This window comes from Gymnogyps californianus, chromosome 4 (genome assembly GCF_018139145.2).
Source record: "Gymnogyps californianus isolate 813 chromosome 4, ASM1813914v2, whole genome shotgun sequence".
NCBI lineage: Eukaryota > Metazoa > Chordata > Aves > Accipitriformes > Cathartidae > Gymnogyps > Gymnogyps californianus.
This window is the reverse complement of record NC_059474.1, coordinates 20987873-21000489: the sequence shown is the minus strand read 5'-3', so window position 1 is coordinate 21000489 and position 12617 is coordinate 20987873. Positions and strand designations below refer to the sequence as shown.

Sequence of the window (12617 nt, the reverse complement as noted above, 5' to 3'; positions counted from 1 at the left end):
TAATGCATGATTAAGTTCAAGTGGGACAGGCATTCAGGTTTTTGTTTCTCCTAAATAATAAAATTACATCTGTGGTTAGCAAGTGTTTCATTAAAACAGCATCCTTTTTTTCTCTTTCTTAAAGCTTGCAGGGAGACAATGAGATGATACTGATCTGCATGGAGAGTGATCTGTCATGCAATTAGCTAAATGTAGTGGGGAGAAATGATGTTAAAAAGGCAACTCAGAACTGTCTAAACATTAAGATTATTGGCTGTACATTTGAGTAAATCTATGCAAAAAAATGCCTAGAAAAACAAAACTCTTTGATCTTAATACGTTTCATGCAGAAATCCACTCCAGAAGAGGAGTCAAGAGTTCATAGCAAATTCTTACTCATTTAGTCTGGCAATTTAACCAGCAGACACTGAATCCAGCTCAGCCCAGGACCAGATGGTATTCATCCAGAACTTCTAAAGGAAATAGTAAAATTATTAAACATGATGTGTAATCTCTTGCTTAGAACTATGTTGTTGCCAGAGAAAAAAAATTGTGCAAATGTGATGCCAATGTTTAAAAAGGGCTCCAGGGGAACTAAATCGTTGGAATTATGAGCCAGTCTGTAAGCCTGGCACCCACAGAAGGAAAACTGGTGGGGACGGTAATAACAGATAAAAATCTCTGGACACACGGTCTGCACAAATTTTGTAGAGGAAAGCTACACCTTGCAGATTTAGAGATCTGAGCATGTGAACAAGACGATCCAGTTTGTTTTAAACAGTAACTACAGAGTTGTTAGGATTTGCATGAGATAGCATTCCCTCACTCATTCTGTGCTCGCTTTTGGTTGAAATTAGTACCCTCTGGAGTCAATCATGGCTCAGTACTTATCCCTCAACCCTTCATGTCTATGCTCCACACGCTGCCTCCCAGCACTATGCTCTCCACTCATTTGCTGTCTGCACAGTACGCAACTGTGCCAAGAGGCTTCACAAAGCAGGCTGCAGCCAAGGCAGTTTGGTCCATTTTGCATTTCTGCTGGCTACATGAAGCCTCCGGCCATAGCTGCTGGCCTCATTGGCTTCAGCCCTCTTGCATGTGCTTAGGAAGCATGTCTTGACACTGTAGTGGGCCCATCCTTTGGGATGGGGCTAGGTGGGGGGCTCCTACTGTCCTGGGGAAGCTGGTCCTTCACATCTTCCCACATACAGTTGAGACCGACGTGAGAGACATGCATTGGCTTTATAGTGTTGTACTGACCTGCAGCCCTGGCCACCCTCTCACCCCCCTGAGAGCAAGGGTGTTAGTGGGACCATGCAGTGGTGTGTACCACTGATGACCAGCTGTGTCCAGGACTTCCAGAGGAGAAGAACATTATGCCAAGTCCTCCACAAGAGCCCACTGCTCTCTGACAGTTCAGCCTTTTCCACATGGCATGGTCGTGGCAGGCTTTTTTACGCACAGCCTGGCACTGCCACTGCCACCACCAGTGGGCTTGCATTGGGAAGACATGAATGGCAAGGGATGAAGCCATCTGCTCACATGTAATTCAGGACAATAAGCCTGACAAATGTCATCTGAATTTGCACATCCAGAAAAAGTGAGCTGCAATGCAGACATGGCTCTGGGCTACCTTTGTGAAAGTGGAATGGAAAGGTCTGATTTCCTTCTCTCCCCAGAAAACAAAAAAAAAAAAGTCAAAAAGGCACTTTCTCCTTAGGCTGGCAATCAGAGGCAATTGCTTGGAAGCCAAGTTCCTGGCATCCATCAGCATCATGTGGACACAGAGCCAGTGAGCTATGAGTAACTGGTGATTCAGCGGTGGCAATGCTGGTAAAGATCTTAACTCAGTAGAATACATGCTGAGTTTTTCAGTGACTTGCATGTGTGCTTCAGGCTTTGTGTTTTGTTTCTTTAACTTAAAACATTATTCCCTCATGCTGTGGGCACAACCCACATCACTGAGCTGCTGTATCACTTCTTGTTTTGTTTCTTCATTGCTTCTCTAGGCAGAGCTTCCTAAGGCCTGGGATGATTTAACGCATGGCAATCAACGTTCACAGATTGTCCTGGAAGACTTATCTGGGCTGAGGGAGCAAAGTTGGCATGGATTTTCTTGCCAGAAAGAACTAGGAGAATCATGGAAGCAGGAGTTCAGGAGCAATTTACCATCATGGACAAGTAGACCATTGGTCTGGAGTGAAACAGGGAACAGCATGATTAGAAGATTGGAAATAAAAAGTAGGAATGAAAAGTAGGTGTGAAAGGCAATTATGAATGGAGCCCCACAGGAAGCTTTGCTACAGCTGTTCGTCTCTTTCATAAATGCTCCAGAAAATGGGAAGAGGGGTGAGGTAAAAGAGTTTTCTGCTGATGCTAAGCCATTCAACGAGAGGAGAAGCAAAAACTGACTTTGAAGAATTGCAGAAAGCTCTTTCTGATAAAATGGGAGAACAAAAATCACTGCAAAGCAGAAAACAACTATAATTTTTCATGAACAGTGTAGGGCTCTAAACTAGATATTACTATGCAGGAAAGAGAGTACTGAACTTACAGTAGGTTCTTCCATGAAAACATCAGTTCAATTCTCAGTAGTCATAAAAAAGGCAAATAGGATTACAGGAATTATTAGGAAAGGAACAGAGGAAAAAACAACACAAAAACTCAATATGCCATTATTTAAATCCTTGGTTCATCTTTATGTGTTAGCATCTGTGAAAGACTGTAGAATAACTAGAAAAGATTTTAGACCTGGACCACAATGCTCATGGAAAGTATGAAACTGCTTGTTTACAAGGAATGAATAACCAACCTGATGTTCTTCAGATATGACAAAATCATGACAGGTACAGAGAAGTTAACTTCAGAATGATAATTCACTGTCTGTCATGATACAGTGAGAGACAACAGCCCCAGTGTAATCTCTTTGATTGCAGTGATCCCACTAATGATCCCCCTAATCTTGTCTTCCCTCCTGATCACTAACTATGTCTCCCCCAGACCTCCATTCACTCTATTTCTTCTCTTCTTTTTAACCAGGTCCTGGAGACTTCATGGAAGACTCTACACAATCCAGTTTAGCAAGCCTGGAAGCCCAGCAGATGACAAGTGCAGAGTCTCAGTCTATGTTTGACAACATAAATAAAAATTAGTCTGTCTCTTTAGTGTGATGTTGCTTCCTCAAGGTACAAGAATAACCAAGCTATACCTCGTCAGAACACCACCAATTAACCCCTCACCCCAAAAGTACAGTAGTATAACCAGTATAAAAACTGTAGATTAAAAATGAATTGAGAGAGAATCCAACCCCAAATAGCAACACATCTATGGTAAATAAATAATACAGTAAATAAAAATACTGCTAATATCAGCCATTCAACACAACTGCAACTGAAAACATATCCAATCATTTCTCTAATGCAGATTTAATAGAAGGTGCCAGGAATCCAGAAGGATCTCTTCCCCATTAAGAATAAGCCCAGAACAACAATTTGACATCTTGCTTACAGAAAGACTCGAACTCCATTACAGGCTATTTAATTCAGTAAAGGAATTGCTAAACACAATTACCCAGCCTGTGTTTTGCCGCAGTTCAGACCATTATAATAATTATAAATAATTATAATAACTTCTGTTGATACACAAAGATTTTTTAAAGCTCAAAATCTTTCAGATTGAATGCTACTTCATGACAAAAGAAAATGCTCTAAAATTTAAAGACATCATTGAAGTGAGTCGCATACGGATACAGAAAGCAGAATCAGTATCTTGTGTAAAGGACACCTTAGAAAGGCAGACATAGGCTACAAAATTTGGTCTGAGTTGGTTTGTCCTTGATTTTTCTTCTATAGAAAGTAATTTTCAAAGGAAAGAGAAGTTGTTAACCAGAAGTTTGGGCAGCTTAGACTAGTCTGCATCTTGCTGTTATCTATGAAAAAGAGCAAAAAAGCAACCTAAGTAAGTTCAGTAGTCCTTTCCAAAAGGCATCCGTTACTTTTCCTGTGCATTACCACTACTAAATCAGCACCTGTCTTAGCTGCCATTTCAGCTGTTTGGGATATTATAATAATTTTAAATTGTCAGAGAAAATGTTCAGGAAATACTGGAATAATTACAAATAAATTCAAAACTAAAACAACAACAAAAATTTTCTATGTTTAATTAAATGGGCAACGTTTGTCATTTAATAGAGTGGTTGATTAGTAACACCCATCAATTTAATCATAGAAAACATAAAAAATTTAAAGCTGAATTAGGCAGCTAAGAGAAAATCAGGTTTCAGAGACGTTGGTACCTAATGTTCAAGCTTAATGCTCAATCATTGCAGAAATGGAAATGTATTTTAACTTTTGTTTCTTCAATATGATTTTCTCCCATTTTGAGAATCATGAGTGGAAAAATAAACTAGAACGTGCCATTCTGGATTAATTTCCTACCAGTACATTACACCTTTGAAACTGGAATTGAGTCCTGCTAGACTGAATGTTTTTTTCAGCTGAGACAGTTACACATTGCATACACCGATTGCCAGCTTGAGTCGTTTTATCTCAGATTTTTTAAAACTGCAAAAATCTGTAAAAGAAATGGAAAAAACATAATTAATCTGCTAAAGAAAAGATAATTTAGAAATTAGAACTTTAGATATAACTTTTCAATCTACTCTCCTATGTACCTATTCCCGTTAATGGCATTATAAAGCAAAGCTGGCGAGACTGGAAAAGAAATCCAGGCCTTCCAGTGTGTGTATATCAACTTTAAGGGGTCTGGACTTGTTATTACGAACCTGTTATTGCTCTGCCTATTTAAGTAGAAGAGATTTTAAAAGTGAAATTTGTTTTCCATTGAGTTATAGCAAGGATTCATTTATAATATTAATTTACATTTTTGGCCATAAACAAACTGTATACTGGAATTTAAAAGCCCATGACTTTGTGAAAACACCAGAGAGGATGATGTTTATGTATTCAAAAAGCAGAACTCAGAAGAAAGGGTTTCTTTTAAACCATCAAGATCGTTGTGTTTTACACTAATGCGTGACTAATGTGCCACAGTTTATCAGTTCATCAAGTTTGTATTCAAGTCATATACAAGCCCTCGGACTGAGAAATGTGTAGGCTTCTGCTTATATTAACCGACAATTCTAATATCATACTTTCGTAAGGTTTGATCCAAGAACATTGAAATTAGTGAGTCTTTCTATTGACTTGCTGGGGTTTGGATCAAGCACATACAGCGCTTTCGTATGAAGTTAGCACTTCACCAAATGAGATGAATGTAACAACAGCTCTTGTTTTTCTGAGCATACCCAGTCTTCAGTCTGCTCTGAAAAATATCAAGATAAGAATCGTTTTCATGTAAGGCATGCAAAATCTTCACTGTGTTTTTCTCTTCTCTGCCCTTTTATTCAGCTACTCTTACCATTTTAAATGTTGTTCGTTGAGAGACAGATTTATCACTCTCATCACTCGCTGGTTGTGATCTATGGCTGTGGCATAACAGACTCCCTCTGAGAAATATTGCAGAGATGTGAGTAGAAGCAACCTTGTAAGGGGTTAATGCTGTAATCTTTTTCTAGCCTGTTTATAATCCCAACAGTAGTTCAGTAACAGAAGAGGGTGGATCTAAAAAAGTACCGGAGGGGATGTGTGTGTGTGTGGATGTGCATGCATACGTGTGAGTGTGTATGTGCATGCATGCTTTGCTTTTCTGAACTGCCTTGTGTGCCCCTGGAATAAATCTTGTTCAGCCTGAACAGGACTCTCTGTGCTGGGTGCTCCAGCACGGAGAGTTAGAAGAGCTTCTTTGCACAACTGCCTCTCTTGTATTTCTCCTGAAGATTTAATTCAGAAATGTATTTGTTTACTGAAAGAATGGGCAGATAGTTACAAACTCGCCCTCTTCTTCATCAAAGCTAACCTGTGGATACTGAAGAATGGAAATAGTTGATGCTAACTTCCTCGGGAATGGTACCAATATTACTGCTTTCCTGTGCGATATCATCTTGGAAAATGACACTTTTTTCTGTGTGGATGATCCACCTTACCCTTCTAAAGGTATGTATAGAAAAATAGATTTTTTTCAGGCAGTTTTAGTTCTAGCTGGAAGTAGAGATACTATGGAAAGAAACAGCTACACAAGGCTTTTTCTGGCAGGGAGTGCAAAATCAACTGCTTGCTGATAAGTTAGGATGAGAAACAGGCAGGAACGAATTTAGTATGTGCTGGTTTTCCAAGTTAAAAATTCAACTAGAACAAAATTTGGATATACTGGAAAACTAAACCAGCAGCACTACTGGACACAAAATGTAAACAGCTCTGCTAAGGACTTGGAGAAACATGATTTTTACTCTTTGAGCAATTCAATAACAATGGAGCTATCTGATCTGATACCGTGTATGAAAGTGATTCAATATGAAATTGTAGCACTCTGAGGCTGAAAAAAATATCTGTGTATTAAAATATTTTCAATTTCTGTATCATTTCTTACTTCTGCATAAAGGAGGAACTCCCATGGTGAGTGAGTGGTGCACACTAAGAAGCGTGAGCAGAACGTGCTTTTAACAAGTTGTATTTGGCTCTCCAAATGTACATAGTATTGCATGTATTGTATTTTAATGTTATGCAATTCAGGTAGATCAGAATAAGTTTAAGAATTTCAGCACTTCCACTGATTTTGCATTGGTGTAAAGACATAAACCTTAGTAAAACTGAATACAGAAAGGCTTTTACCTTTTGGTTCAAGGATGAAACATATAATACTAGTCTATGAGCTGTATACTGCATAACTGATTTTTCCTTGTACCAATTTTCAGATTTGCATCAGATAATTCGGATTTTGCTGTATTGCTTGATATTTCTGCTCAGCATTTTGGGGAACATTCTGGTAATTACAGTGCTGATACGAAATAAGCGGATGAGAACAGTCACCAACACGTTTCTGCTGTCACTGGCAGTCAGCGACCTGATGCTCTGCCTTTTCTGCATGCCATTCACCCTCATTCCCAACCTGCTGAAAGATTTCATTTTTGGTAGCGCTATTTGCAAAACTGCCACTTATTTCATGGGTAAGTCTTGGAAGTTTATACTTATTTTGAAGACTGACTAATGAGATAGGTGAGAAGGTCATTAAAGACCCGTAAAAAGCTGATTGTTTCCATCTGCCATCGAACAGTTACCAAAATCACGAAGAAACAACTTTGTAGGGCAAATCTTCATGGTTCTGGTTTCCACAGTCTGATCCAGCAAAACACAGAGGCACCCACTTCATTTTAACAACATACAGAAATGTTTTGCTGGATCAGGTTAAGTGAGAAGTATGTTGCATGATCAAGCTTTAATGAGGAACCCCGCACATGGGCTTGCCTACCCATCACTGCCAGAGTTATTAGCAGTGTTCAGATCACCCATCAGAAATGACAGGGTTGTACAGTCCTCACTAAGGGCAGATTTCGCCCACAGATTTTTGGTAGCAGTGATACATGAAACAAAATAGGCCAAAGTAGGTGTCATTTGCGGAGCTGGAAGTTAGAGCAAGCACTTTTTGAGAACAGACCAGGTGTGATCAGAGCTCACCAGGAGACCACAAAATACAGATACAGGTTTTAGAGGCTGACTTTAAGAAGCATCACTTTTATATGCCTTGCCGTACCCCGTTTGGTTATGGAGCCAGGAGCCAGGAGTTTCAAAATGCCTGGATTACGTATGTCTGTGTAAGTGATTTTGTCTCACTTCCAATACTTCTTCTGTGTTTGCTTGTTTCTTAAAAAAAGAAAAAGAGGAGAGCATTATGTAAAGTTTTTGCTACCTTGGGAGACCCTTGGTTAATTACAGAAACCTTAGGTCCCCTTTCAACCCATGCCCTTGAGAACTTTGATGTAATGCGAAAGTACACACCTAAAGTGTGCGAATGGGAAATCAACATCTTTTTGTAGATAAAACCAATAAAACTAAAGGCCATGTTTAAACAATTATAATGAATTGCTGCCATAAATGCCATAAAACATTACTGAAGCATTGTCATCTTTCTCTTATTTCACACTGTGTAAATTACTTTATAAAAAAAATCCAGTGAAATATTTTCGAACATGAAGTTTTTCATTATGAAGGTGTTTTATTTTAGGAGTCAGAAAGTGGATATTTCCCATTAGCAGTTCAGGTTAACAGAGGCTTCAATTGACAAACAGACACTGACATCCATTGCATCACCTATGCTCAATTTTTCATTTTAAGATGTAGGAAGACTTATTTTAAATTACAGATAATTTGTGTAAAGCAAACTGGCATTTTATATTTTGGCCCACATTAGAACATGCACAAAGACTATTAAATGAAAGATTCATTCACTGAAAGAAAAATTTGTGAAAAAGTTAAGAAGAAATATTTATAATCTTGCAGTGACAAACTGGGGCACCTCAGTGACAGAAATACAGACCACTGTGTTATATTTTATAATATATAAACAGGAGAAATTAAGGTCACTTGAAGGACAAAGATTCTGCTTCATGACTTCATTTCTCCTGCTTTGTAACTCCACTAGCATCTAATTTAAAAAGTGATAATGTATTTAATTCTCTTCAATGAGAAAATCAGATCTCCAGTCAAGCAGGACACTTAAAAAAAAACCAAACAATAGAAGAGGGACTGTGAACTTCTGTGTTAAAAGAGTAATTAACAGCATAATCCCACTGATTTCAAATGCTTGTTTGAATTTCAGTGCAATTAGTGGAGTGGATAAACCACAGTAGCAAAGAGAAGAATTAGGAGGAAAAGTGTCTTCTTTCCCTGTTACCAGAATTTCACGGTTTGACAGAATGAATCTTTTCTCTTGGACCTCTGGAGTCAGAGAAGCGCAGAGCAGGAACATCAGTCTGGAGACCCAGACCCATTGCCCACACATTCTTTGCTGACTTAATCAGTATGATATTTATAAATATTTTAGCTTATAAATAGTTTGCTGTATTTTTATTTTCTAAATGCATACAGAAAGTTAGCAAGACTATTTGAAAATAACATGAACCTTTAAAACAAGAGAATAACCTTTTTCTTTATTTTATATATGTAGGTGTCTCTGTAAGTGTATCTACATTCAACCTGGTTGCCATATCTTTGGAGAGATACAGTGCCATTTGCAAACCTCTGCAGTCCAGGGTCTGGCAGACAAAATCTCATGCCTTGAAAGTGATTGCTGCTACCTGGTGTGTTTCCTTTACTATCATGTCACCATACCCAATTTACAGCAAACTGGTACCTTTTACCAAGTATAACAACACCACAGCAAATATGTGTCGGCTCCTTTGGCCAAGTGATGTCATTCAGCAGTCTTGGTAAGACATAACTGACTGTTAGCAAATGCATAATTATGTGGTGGAAAACAGGATTTCATGGTAGCATTAAGCCTATTGAAAATCAAGTATTAACCTTCAGCAAACATTTACACTTCTTTCATGCTTATTTAAGAAGTTAAAAAAAATCATATTTTTAAGCTGCTTACATTTTGACACTTTTATGACTTTTCCCTTGTCATAGGAATGATACCCAACATGGCAATGATTCTCACACTATGGTCTGCTAAGCCCCTACTGTCGCTGTAAAGAAAGCATCTGTCACTCTTCAAGTAGGAATACTGCTTTCACTCATTTATACATAAACTTAAATATTTTCAGAGAAATCCTTGATTAATGTTTGAGAAACGCAGACACATACAAGCACCCCTCTGTGTGCTGCCTTGCCTGTTAATTTGTTTGTCTGAAGGTCCTCTGAAGCAGAGAAGTAGAATATGAGAACTTGGAGAGGTTGCAAATGCCCTTCTTGAGAACTGAACCCTTTTGGTCACTTACAGAGAATAGGGGCAGAGAGATGAGGGGAGAGACAGTGCTCCAAGTCCTACACGTCCAGGCAGAGCAAGTAAATAGTAGCGCTATCAAGCAGCAGTATTCTTAGACATTGTGTCCTTGCACGATGACTAAACACTTTAACTGGCACTGAGAAGATGTAAGAACTTTTGGGATACTGAAGGTCAGTTGGAACTGGGAACAAGATTCAAGTATGCACCACTTCAGTATGGTGTATCCACAAACATAGTAAATTTGTGTTAATGTTTTCGGTAGTCTCAGGTATCAGATGAGGAGGGAGAATGCAGGGCGAAATTCTCTTCTCTGTGGTGTCATTGCAGATTCCCAGGGGTGTTAGTGAGTTTGCACCAAAGTCCCAGGGAGCAGAAGAGATGTAGGCTCGTGAATGCATTTAAGCAGAATTATTTCCCCAACTTGTAATCACATTAGAGAAGCTGCCTAGGAGAGTAACAGATGTGCAACCAAGCTGCTTCCTTTAGCAAAGGGGTTGCTGGCCCTGGGATCCCTCCCCAGGGGCTCTGCATGGCCCCAGGGACGAAAGCCCAGGTCATGGCTGCTCTGTCCCTGCCCACGTGTGCCACGACCCTTGGCAAGTCAGATCTCACTGAAGTGGTGACTGCCAGTACCAGGGGCTCCTTTGAGAATCAGGAGCTGCTCATTCGGCTTCTGCAAGGCAATTATTACATCATTCAAAGCTACAGGGCATCCGACGCTCATCTGGTTACGGCAGGGAGCCCCACTCATGGGCAGAGAGACCTTCTGCCCCCTCTAACCACTACGGGAGTGGCCGTCTCCTCTGGGCCTGCGGAGGTTGGGTGACGGACGTTTTGCAGCCACAATAGCCTTGTTCCTGCTGTACTTTTCTGGGGGAAGAAGGAGGAGAAGAGGTGGGAAGCTTCTAATTTCCAGAGCTGTCAAAATGATGCTTCGTATTAGCATGAAAAAATTTTAGAAAAATCTTGAAATCCTGCCCCCCCAGTTCTCACCTGGAGAAAAAGGAGTTTTTCTGGTTTTGTGCTGTTCCCTGCTCTCAGTTTGTCCTTTGATTCTTTAGGTACACTTTCCTGCTACTCATACTGTTTCTTATACCTGGGATTATAATGATGGTTGCATATGGCCTAATTTCTTTGGAACTCTATAGAGGAATACAATTTGATACCAGCCAGAGAAAATCTTCACGAGGTAACAATACATTTAGGTTTGGGGTTTTTTTTAAGTTAGAGTTGAAGATATGAGCAGTCATCTTGAGACTACTAAAAGCTAAATTTTCTATTTGCAAAAATGATCATTATGGTCAGTTATGGTTGTGAACCTGCCAGATGCATTTGTTGATTGAAGTTATTCCATTATTCACTAGCAAATAATTCCTCACCTATGGCTTGTTTGCAAAGACTCTGGGCAGCAAATTTCTAATTTGCTTATTATAGAAATACCAAGATCTTTTTTCTGGCCATGGATGAGGACCATTTCTGTCAATAAACACCACAATAAAACTTGTCAAATTAAGATAGAAGCATATAATTTTGAAAACTATCTTCAGTGAATACTTGAGCAAACAGTGTTCCTACATCTTTTGCATCAATTTGTATAGAGTGAGAATATTGGGAGATAGCGGATGCAGAGCAGCTGATACACGGCTGACTCAGAAGTAGGCCAGTGCTTGCTTTGCAGCGGTTGTTCAGCCATGAATTGTTATTTATCTAGACTTAGACTCCATTCTTCATTTTTTATTTTGAATCACTGTTCAGAGATATTTTGCCAACTATTTAAGCACTAATTTATATGTACAGAAAGAAAAATAAGTACCTGCAACGGCAAATACGAGGATGGAGATGGATGCTACCTCAACAAAACCAAAAGAAAAAGGAAAATGCCATTGCAACAGCTCTCTGCTACTAGCCATAGCAAAACAGACAGGGTGAGAAGCAGCAGCTCTTCTGCCAACTTAATGGCCAAGAAACTCGTCATCCGCATGTTGATGGTGATAGTGATTTTGTTTTTCCTTTGCTGGACTCCCATCTTCAGCGTCAATGCCTGGCGCGCATTTGACACCACTTCGGCAGACCAACGTCTCTCAGGGGCTCCCATCTCCTTCATCCACTTGTTGTCCTACACTTCTGCCTGCGTGAACCCTATCATATACTGCTTTATGAACAAGCGTTTCCGCATGGGTTTTCTAGCCACTTTCACCTGCTGTGCAAAGCAAAAGCCCCCTGCAATACGGGGAGAGGTTGGGGATGAAGAGGAGGGGAAGACAACAGGGGCTTCACTCTCCAAATGTTCTTACACACACATGAATGCGTCTGCACCCCCCTCAGCTGCGTCAGAAGGGGCAACGAGCGGCCTACAGAAATTCAAGTGTCTATCATCTGGTCTTGGAAAGTGACTGTGGCATCAGCTGAACATGATTTAGTTCTGAGGTAATGAAACACTTCAGCTGACAGTAAATGCAGTGAGAATTTTATGGGAAATGGACGCTATCACTGTCTGAGCTTTATATCACTTTCCCTTCAAAAGTACAAAGGAGGAAGAGGGCTCTTTGAAGATAAGGGACTTTATAAAAAGCCTTAGAAGATGCTCTATTTGTCATAAATTCTCCTGTAAAAATTGGTGTCCTTTACATCAACGGTTTTGTGCAGTTTTCAGCTGCAGTTCTGAGTATCTCTCAAAGTTTCCAAGACACTAATAGATTCTCCTCAAACATAAATACATGTATTGCAGTCTTCACTTCAATATCTATGCCTCATAATCAAAATCTTTCAGTTACATTTGTAGTATTTTTTCACAT

At 39.6% G+C, this 12617-nt stretch overlaps 1 protein-coding gene across 1 annotated transcript; it reads left to right on the top strand.

The window, feature by feature from the left end:
• The first annotated feature begins 5911 nt into the window (after positions 1 to 5911).
• CCKAR (cholecystokinin A receptor) lies at positions 5912 to 12215 on the top strand. Its single transcript, XM_050895538.1, has 5 exons — positions 5912 to 6032; positions 6791 to 7042; positions 9040 to 9301; positions 10884 to 11011; positions 11620 to 12215. Exons 1-5 carry the CDS (start codon positions 5912 to 5914, stop codon positions 12213 to 12215), a joined length of 1359 nt encoding a protein of 452 aa, XP_050751495.1.
• The last annotated feature ends 402 nt before the right edge of the window (positions 12216 to 12617 follow it).